The sequence below is a fragment of the Atta colombica genome, unplaced genomic scaffold (genome assembly GCF_001594045.1).
Source record: "Atta colombica isolate Treedump-2 unplaced genomic scaffold, Acol1.0 scaffold166, whole genome shotgun sequence".
Classification (NCBI taxonomy): domain Eukaryota; kingdom Metazoa; phylum Arthropoda; class Insecta; order Hymenoptera; family Formicidae; genus Atta; species Atta colombica.
This window is the reverse complement of record NW_017259257.1, coordinates 12,297-22,605: the sequence shown is the minus strand read 5'-3', so window position 1 is coordinate 22,605 and position 10,309 is coordinate 12,297. Positions and strand designations below refer to the sequence as shown.

Here is a 10,309-nt window from a genome sequence, read left to right as displayed (position 1 = left end):
TATGTTCAATTTTGCAAACTATGCGCCGAAATCTTTTTCTCTTTGGCTAATTTAAATGCAATTTTCATCGATATGAAGAATGTCATCTTTTCAATTTTTAGTACATGGAAAGAATAGTTTTGCTGAAGTCCTTGAAAATGTAGGTAGATACAGTTCTGAAAATAATTTTGATGGACTTTTTTTAAATTTTTATATTCTAACAATCAGTTTGAGTTTTCTACGTAATTATTTTGATGATCCAACAAATTATTTTCAGATCTGTATCTACTTAAATTTTTAAATACTTTAGTAAAATCTTTCTTTCCGTATATAATCTATTTGCTAAGGTTGTAAGTAAAATTCTAAAAAGTCCAACCATTGTAGAATGTAACTTTCATCGTTTGTTTCCTTTCCTGAAATTTAACACATCTGAATGTTATTGTCGAAGAAAAATGATTTTCAAATTGATTAATTCAAATATGACGAAGGGAACATCCGGTAATTCTAGGAGAGGACCTATGCACACTTAAACAACATACACACAGGTTCCACGCTCGTGCAAATGGATTTAGCGATGCATGGCAGAGGCGAGGAAGGAGAGAGGAACATGATTATTATCCTTGTTAAATCGCACATCGGAAATCGCGTTGCAGGCACCGGCGGTTAGTCGTTATTGCGGCGACCAGGGACGATTAGAGTTTCTCAAGTAAGAAATTGAACAATTTCTAATTTCTAATCTGCCATATTTCTTAGAACCTGTTTAAGATAGAATAAGATAAATATATAAGATATAGAAACAGATGCTTCTATCTTAAGCATGTCCTGAAAAATATGGCGAACCAAATGCATGATGTTCATTCTCTAACTTGAGAATCTCTAGGGACTACAAGTTAGTTGAGCGAGTCTCTTGAGAAGACTCGTGTTCGAGACTTCGAGGGTCGGTTTAATAGAGCCACACTCCTAACGGACAAAGGCCACCTGTGTACCTGGGCGATGCACTGGGAGACGACGTGATCAGGGAGCGCGGGGAACTGCTGCTTCAGCTCGTGGAACAGCTGCATGATAGTGATGTTAGAGCAGTGGCACTCCCCCATCATGGGCCCCCATCCTCCTGACAGGGCCTACCTGCAGGTGCCAGGTATATTATCGTTACATGTCGTCGGTCCTCTACAACTTACTGTCGGACCGATACAAAGTGGTCGGGTTGGTCGTTTGGGCTCTCATTTATGCTAATAACGCGCGCCAAGAGGGATACGCCGCCCCGTCTCTCGCGATATGACCGTAATACCGTCGCGATGACGAGAGAACGAGCCAAGAGTGCTCGTAATAACGCGATCCGGAAGCTTTCCCAGAAACGTGGATATTTTATAATTCATTGGATGCGACGAGTTGGGCCGCATCCAGATCGAATACTCTTCGTCGACTCTGACTCGGAGTGATCTCGACGTCGAGCGTGAGATGAAAATCGCGATAATCGGTGATAGACTCCTTTCGAGTCGATGTGCGACGGAAGGAAGGACGGAAAAACGAGAGAGAGAGAGCGATCGTGGAACCTGACAACCGGAAAATGTGCGAAAAGAGCGATGTGCGATCGCACACATTATTTCTTTTTCAGAGGCGACTTCAGCAGGTGCATTACTCTTGAAACTTGGATCTTCCTATCGCTCCTTCGACATGCCAAGCAGGAAAGACGGAAGCTTTTCCACTCCCTTCCACCCCTCTCTCTCTCTCTCTCTCTCTCTCTCTTTCTCTCTTTCTCTCTTTCTCTCTCGATGGCATATCTTATCGTATTTATAAACCCGCCTGGCTGACCCATTTTTCAAGAGTAACGCACAAGTCAAACCAAGTTGTTTGTCTGCTTCTACACAGTAATGAATGAGAAGTTCTCGTTATCTCGCAGAAATCAAGTCTCATATCGCGCGGAAATGTACATCTTTCACACAAGTGTTTCAATAATTAAAATACAATTGTCAAGATATCATTTAATGAATTGATACTACCTAATAATATACAGCCAAAGAATCAAAACTTTAATACGCTCCATTAACATTCTCTAATATCTGTACATCGCGCGACATCTGCGATCTTGGTCCTATCTCTTATAAATAACGAAAAATGATAACTATAGGCACGATTAAGGAGAAATCTAAATATGTGTGTCGTGCTTACGCACGAAGTGAATCATCGCAGAGATTCTTTTCGTCCAAAACTGCCAAAATTCGCGCAGGCTAATTTGAAATTTTGATCCTATTCCCACGCGGCCGATCGCTCCACGACACCCGCTACATCGCGGAATTGGCAGCCACGTAGGAAAACGGTGGACACCTGTGCGGTGCACCACGTAAGAGTGCCACATAATTATTAGCCGGCGAGGAACGCGCGCCACGCGCTCGTTCCCGCCAACAGCCGTGACGAAATTTTGCGAATAATATCATATATTATTTGCGAAAAAGAGCGCTTGGTCCTTGAAAAGGCGCTTGATCGTAGAAAAAAATCTCCACCACGTATCAATGTATACAATAATAATAAATAAATATGTCTAAGACATCAGAGACAAAAATACACTGAAAAAAATAAATTTTAATAAATATTTGTTTGAATAATCCCAAGTAAATATTTACAAAATGTATTTTTATATTTGATTAAAAATATAATTAATAATATATATTAAAAATGATTGAAAATACATTAATTCGAGATTAGACTACCATTTTTTTTATTAAATAAATATTTATTTACAGTAAGTAAATGACTACTTAGTACTATTCAAAGAAATATTATAAATATGTATTAAGATTTAATAAATTTTTTTCAGTATACTAAAAAGAATATTACAATCAAAATAGCTTTAATCAGACAAAAATATTGCAGATCCAAATGTGCAGTAGAAGTGATTTTGATGGAAAAAAAAATGTATTCTCCTCCGTAAATTACCGTCGACTTCCTTTTTGATCTGATCTCAAAATGCTTTTCTCCGGATAATTTGTCTGTTTTCTCGCGAGCTCGCGATTGGCAAACGGCGCGACGCCAATTCGATTGGAAAAGACTTCGGAGGGGACGAAAAAGCTTCAGTTGCGTGGAATTTACACTTGGAGCATAGCCATGCGGCGAAATAAAGTGCTAGAATTAATAATTTCCGTCGCTTCCTTTTCTTTCGTCTATTCGCACATGGCGAGACGGCGGGTCAGGTGAACGAGGCATCAATCAGAGGGAAAAGTATATATTGGCGCACTGTTCCCTTCAATGAATTCAATGAATTAATTAATTTGATCTTGAATATAAGTATTTCACAGTGCTATTAAAATGTGCATTAATATCTTTTCATTTTTTTTTAAATACTCTCTCTAGATAAAAAAAACATGGTTCCATGTTACACATGATACAAATTTGGTATAAAGCTCGCATTAGCTTTCGCATTTCTGCCTATTATTTCAGACTCGCTTGTTCTTTCGTTTCTTTGGCAGGTAACTCGCTCTTCCTTTTGAAATTTTCGAAAACAAGTCTACATGTAAATGAGCGAAATGTAAATAAATGCGAGTGGGCAGATGGCACTCGAAGATGGTGGCCGCGCGAATTCGTTCCGGCTCTGTTCGCGAATCTCGACTAGCCGAATAAACGAATTCGCTCGTGCCAAAGGCATTTTTTTTTTCAGTATAAATGTAATCGGATGCCGTTGCCGTATCCTGCGCGAATTCCATGCGAATAATTATCGCAGGAAGGATGGAGAGGAATAGTAAATCAAATATGAGATAAGATTTTCTCTTTCACACAAAATTATTCAAATTGAACATATTTAAGCTATAATAGATACAAGTATCCGTAATTTTTCGATTTACGAGCTATAAAAATAACTAAAGGTGAATATTACACAAACTCGAAAAGCAAGCGTTTAAATAAATTTCGAAAAGAGTCTCCACGACGAAGTGATAAAAAAAATAGCTAGAATACATAACATTTCAATAAAGAAGTAGAGTCACATAAAATAAGATTACATAGAATCTGTTTTTATTCCCAGTCGACTGCACTAGAATCTTCTTTCTTGCTTTCATCAAATATCAAACATATGTCTACTATATGTCTACTTCACTTTAAATTCTAAAAGTGTGTACTAGTTTAGCTAAAGAAAACAGATCTAAATATTGAATAAAGAACAGAAAACTTTACCGGAAAGCGGAAAGTTTCAGGATTCCTCTGACGGCAACAGGAACGTTTTAAGAGGAGAACGAGAGCATCGTTCGCGTCGGGACAAGCGAAAAAGGAAAAGCGGAATTCCAAGCTGCCGAGAAGATATTTGTGTCATGAAATACTCGAGAGACACGCGTACACATAGATAGCGGCTGTTTTCGTCTGGACCTCGCGTAGAAATGAAGGAAAAGCGGCAAAATCCTGGTATTTCTCAGTTCTCAGTTGTGTTCTATTTCACACGGAATAAGAAATAATTCTTATTCTCAGGTGAGTCGCGAAAATCCATCGAAGTCCCGAATGTCTTACGAGAATGGCAGCGACGATATTTCGCGTTAATGTGACGAAAAACCGCATTCTATTTTTGCATTTATGATGATGTGGTTTTTTGCAAGTGAGAAACGAGGGAAAGGAAAGTGTCCTCGCAAATTCGATCAGGATTGCCACAAATTCCTCGTCCTAAAATTCCATAACTTTTTTCCTGATTTCTAAACAAAATTTCACGATTTTTCATGATTATTTTGAATAATATTTTGACATTTTTTTGTATTTTTATCCTGATTTGGAAACCATTAAATATTAAGTTGACAGAGCAATTTAACAGCAATATAAATTATTATTAATGTGATGTTGACACGGCTTGCATTTAATTGTTAAGTTGACAATATTTCAAAACTGCATTGGTGTGATGTACGCATATCAAATTTCTTTAAAGCCATTTTAATTTTTCATAAATTTTATAAAAAATTCTCTTATTTTCCCTGATTTCCTTCACCATTTTCAATCGCATTTTAATATTTTCCTGATTTTCAATTTTGTGACCTTTCGATGTATAGACAATCATATTAATTATCAAGAAATCATAAATTATACGGTAAATCGCATGTCTTCGAAACGTGTACAGTATGTACAGCTATTCGACACTTGTTGCTCGCGACGAGTCCACGGGAGCTAATTGCTCATAATAATGTCTAATTATTAATGACGTACAAACGCAATAAACCGTGCGTGGCAATTAGAGCGGCGGTGGAGTAGAATTAGCAAATATCTCAAATATTTTCCTAAATATATTCAGATGTGGGCTTTATTAAATAAAATATTATTACATTATTATTATTATTATTACAAATTCATTCATAAAAATTATTAAAGGGATAGATCGGCACAATTTAACGCCGGCGTCGCGACATTCCTTCAACATCTCGTGGAAATCCAACGAGATCCGCGCCGAGGAGTTTAACGTACATCGAAGTCCACCAGACGAAAATAAGGAACTAAGAATAATAATTGACGGGGGACGCGCACCGTTAACGTTAAGCAGAGCTGTACGATAAGTCGCTCTGCCGCGCGCCGGCAAAAATAAACGCAAAACTATACTGAAAATAATATCATAATTTTTCGTCCCTCCCGTGAGAGAATCCGCAAAACAAGGTTGTCAACGTCGCCGTCTGCAGACTTAAAAGTGTCTGCGTCAGTTGAATCCGATCTTTTCGACCGATAGAATTTAAATCGGTTAAATGTCGTTAAGTTCCACGCAAATTATTTAACTTAATTAAATCGAAGAATATAACATAAAAAAAATCTTCAAAAGAATATAACATAAAAAAATAATAATTTAATATATTAAAACAATATTTTTAATATATCAGTTAATAAGATGTTAAATTATCTCAAGAGAGATCGCTCTCGTAATTTGCCCTCGAAATTGATATCAATACTTGGTTCTCCTTCTTAAATGTAAACATCTTCGGTCTTTAAATTCGAATTCCGTGCAATTACATACCGACAGAAACTTTCACCAGACGCGGTATTTTCGCGCGCGTCTTAATGATCCATTAAGTGAAATTACTGGGTAAGTTTAGCATCAATTTATCAGTGATTACGCAAATTACTGTCATCACTCATTTCGCGGAGAGAAAGGTAAATATTTTTCCTTCTCGCTAAACGAATGAATTGTAGGATCTCGCTATGCTTCATAATGATGCGATTGCAACGAAATGTGATTTAACGCACGAAAATCAATTGGAGTCGCTATCTTAATTCAAGTCACGAATTGTTAAGAAAAAGAAACGCAATTACAATAATAATTAAGATATTATGACATCTTTCGTGATTTTTATATTATAGAATTTAAATCGGTTAAATGCCGTCAACGCAATTCGCTTAATTAATTTAATTGGCTTAATTAAATCAAAGAATATTTTTAGAACAATATTATATAAAAAAAAAATAACAATATTAAACATCAAAACATTACAATATTTTTTTATGAATCAATTAATAAGAGTATTAAACAAACGGTATTAGAATATTATTAAGGTGTCTTACAATATTAAAATATTAAAGTATTTAATACAATGATAAGATTAAAAATAATGGTATGGAGAAGCTCTATCAAAACGAGTTCCCGGTGGAATTTATTAGGCCAACGGCGCCCTTAAAATATAAATCTACTAAATTTTTTGATTGATTTAATCACGTAGCCACGTCAGCTTCAAGCTCGACGGCACGTCGATCGGCGCCCCAGGACGTTTAAATCGCAGGAAACGAGAACCTGACCCCGATGGTTGGCCAATCGTCGTTAGTATGTACTCCGACTTTAAATAAACCGACGCAGCGAGAGGCGTAACGCTCCATCGCGAGCTTGTTATGACAGGCACGCGATACATTTGTTTTATGGCAGGGCGTTAAATTGATGCAGTGGCAGAAACTGACCGCGATCCGCTGTACAATTGATACTCGCTTCCTATTCTCCTGTTCTCTGCTTCACCTGCTTGTCAAACGGAATGGATCCTTCTGCATCCACATTATTGAGGGTTCTAAATGAAACTCTTGTGATTTTCAACGATTTTTTAAATGCAAAGAATTGGATCTTGCAGTAAAAAAGATTTATAGTTCATGTCCGTTTAAAATTGCATTTGAAATCTCAATAATGTAGATGCAAAAGGGTCCATTCTGTTTGACAGGCAAGGAGAAGGAGAATAGGAAGAAGTATTCAGTTTTGTTCATCTTTTTTTAATTCTTAGAAAAAGGAGTAAGTTGAATCGAGATTAATGTTAATCTACATTGGTGGAAACGCACGGAAAGAATGTTTTTGCTGAAATACATATTCTAAAAATTTACCTAGCTACAGATCTGAAAATAATTTCGTTGAATTATCAAAATATTTATGTAGAATGTTCAGGGATGATGAAGAATGCTGCAAAAAATTTTGATATTCCAGCAATCAGCTTGAGCGTCGTATACAATTATTTTCAGATCTGTAGATAAATTTTTAGATACTTGATCGACAAAATTCTTTTCATGCGAGAGAAGTAATTATGTGGCCAATTTAATAATCGGATTAGCAATGAGAAATATCGCGTATGAAAGCGGTAAATTATTTTCGCGATACTCAACTGGAATTATTAGAGTCACATTAAAAGAAGCTCGCCTGTTTACGTTTGCCTCGTAACAGGTTTAAAGCGTGACGTCGAGCGTTTTTACGCGAACGCACATAATTCTTACCCACGCGCGTGACAACTCGCTGTGCAAACAGCCGTCTCGTGATAGATTATCTTGTAACTTATCGTGTAACATTATCATAAATCTTGCGCAACAATCGAAACCCGTATGACGCGGGCGAAACATTCTACGATCCGTCGTCGTACGGCTAAAGATAATCCTACCGTTCCGTGTCGCGCTATGCTCTGACAAAAGCGGAGATAAGTGTACATATATATTAACGAATATATCAAATAAATGAATATATATTAATATTAATTAAGAAGTGAGGAAGGTTAATCATCAATTGTGTAAATGTAGGACTCCATATGTTTTGTAATTTTGAATAATTATGTATTCCTTTCTTAAGCCAGTATTCATAGTCGATTCTTACATTTGAGACTCTCTTGAGTACAGTCTTAAGATGTCATAAGCCAATCAGAGGACCGTATTAGTATCTTGAGACATTACTTAAGGCGGTCTTAAAATAAGAACCGACTATGAATACTGGCCTTAAAAAAACAAATAAAATGATACTGTGTAATGCTGAGAAACATAAAAAAATGCAACGATGATAAAGACTGAAGAGTAATTACATTTATTTTTCTTTTTCCCTCATGGAGGGAAGTCCTATTTTACTTTCTAAAACTTTTAGAGTGAAATCTTGCTTTTAAATATTGAATTACTCTTTTTCAAAACTAGCTCAATTTTCACTCTTTAAAGTGGGATTTTACACTAAAGAATTTAAAGAATGCGATCGCTCATGTGTAACGTTCACAATTAAGGGTTACATTAATTATTACAATAATTATCCATGACTGGTGACTAGTGATTTTTTCCCGGTGCGAATTGAAGATTTTAAGACGTTTGCAAAAGACAAGTGCCATGTCTTATGCTCTTTGCTTCCTGTTTCTTACATTTTGTCTGTTTTCTTTATTAAAATTAAACCACATTAATAAAAAACAATTCAGCAAACGAGAATGGATTGAAATGAATTGAAATGGATTCAGATTTTCAGAAATATTGATTCACAAATGTTAAAATGAATTTCAATCCTGAATGCATTTTTATTCATTTATAGAAATTGCATGGAGCACATCTCTATACCTTTCAATCTCAAAATAATATTAGCTTTTTCTGTGCAATCGTGAATACTGTTCACAATTGCACAGAAAAAGTTAATATTGTTCAATTCAAAATTTTGAATAGGAAATACAGTTTTTTAATCCAATTGAATCCAATTGAATCTAAAAAAAGTATTCGTTATTTAAAATACGCATTCGAATAGAAAAAAATTTCAATCCATTTTCGTTTGCTGGGAAGCATAAGGCTCGATTTCATTGTAATGTAAACATTAATCTCGATTTAACTTACTGTTTATCCTTTTCTAACATCAATTCTTATCAATGCAAATTAACTTTAATCTCGGCTTAATTTACTTACATGCATCCTTTTTTTAGAACTAATAAAAGATAAAAGTAAATTAAACCAGATTGAAGTTAAGTTGCATTGATAAGAACAGACATAATTTTTAAAAAAAGATAGAGAGTGAATTGAACGAGGTGAGTTAAATTTTATATTGATGGAATCGATGTTTAAAACGGTGTTCCTGAGATCTCGAAGCCTTCTCGCGGAAGCGCATTGTTGTCGCGGCGCGTATCCATCCGGTGCATTCCATCGCAGGTGTATTTTCGTGCCGCGTGGAGTGTCCGCCGCCGTAGCCGCGAGTAAAAGTCAAAGAGCGTGCTCCGTTTCTTTCCCCCTTGCTCCTTCACGACGCGGAGGAAGCGACGGATGAGAAGACGCCACTACCGTCGCCACCGTCGTCGTCCATGTCGACGACGACGGCGGCGATCAACCTGGAACGCCGCTTTTAGATCCGAACTTTAGTCGGACTCACCGGACGGTAACCATCGGAGATGTTCGACGGGCGATGTTGTTGTGCACTTCCTCCTCTTCCTCTTCACTACACACCTACACCTCGTCCGTACTGGAAGAAGGAAAGGACCAACACTGTGATCGTTCGCCCCCAAAGAAGATCCCGTATCCGGATCTATCTCGTGGAAACTCGCTTTTCGTCTCTTGTGGAGATTTCACCTGTCACCGTGCACGATCGTGGTACACGCGAATCGTGATGGTCTTTTAATCTCTCTTTCTCTCTTTCGCGTCCTGTCTTCCCACTCACGTTTTTCTTTCTATCTTTTCCTTTCTTCCTGTGTTTCTAGCCACACTGATTTCGCGTTTTCTCTTTCAAGAGCTGACGAGCGGAGCAGCTACCGTCCGTCGGGGCCACCGATCAGCTGTGCACTGCGTATCGACCACCGCGCTGCTCGGCCGAGACTTTCGTCCCGGCGCGTCGCGACGCCTTGCGTCGCGGACGACGGCGGACGAGACGTTTCGCAAGTAATTTAATATTTTGTCGATTTCTCCGGAGCGAAACGATCACGAACGTCGACGACCGCACGAAGCGATGGGAGCTCGCGCGATCACGTAGTCAAGATGGCCGTCGATAAGAATAAAGTGGCCGTCCCTATTTATGAATGGAAGTCGCGTCACGACAGCTCGCCGCGGTTATGAGGAACGAGAGGCATCGAGAGGTGCGATGACGGTCGCTGAGAGAGAGAGAGAGAGAGAGAGAGAGAGAGAGAGAGAGAGAGAGAGAGAG

At 37.6% G+C, this 10,309-nt stretch overlaps 1 protein-coding gene across 4 annotated transcripts in view; it reads right to left on the bottom strand.

Annotated features, from left to right (window-relative positions):
- The window catches only part of LOC108686240 (uncharacterized protein PB18E9.04c), a 14,949-nt gene extending 5,306 nt beyond the window's left edge, over positions 1–9,643 (bottom strand). The window contains exons 1-2 of one of the 4 annotated variants that reach the window (XM_018191430.1): positions 9,545–9,619; positions 966–1,104 (exon numbers count right to left, since the gene is read on the bottom strand). In XM_018191430.1, the coding sequence (XP_018046919.1) occupies positions 966–1,076 (111 nt within the window). In that variant the 5' untranslated portion in view covers positions 1,077–1,104; positions 9,545–9,619. Of the gene's footprint in view, positions 1–965; positions 1,105–9,544 lie in introns of those variants that run through there. The other 3 variants (XM_018191431.1, XM_018191432.1, XM_018191433.1) reach the window with 3 other exon arrangements.
- Between the last annotated feature and the right edge of the window lie 666 nt (positions 9,644–10,309).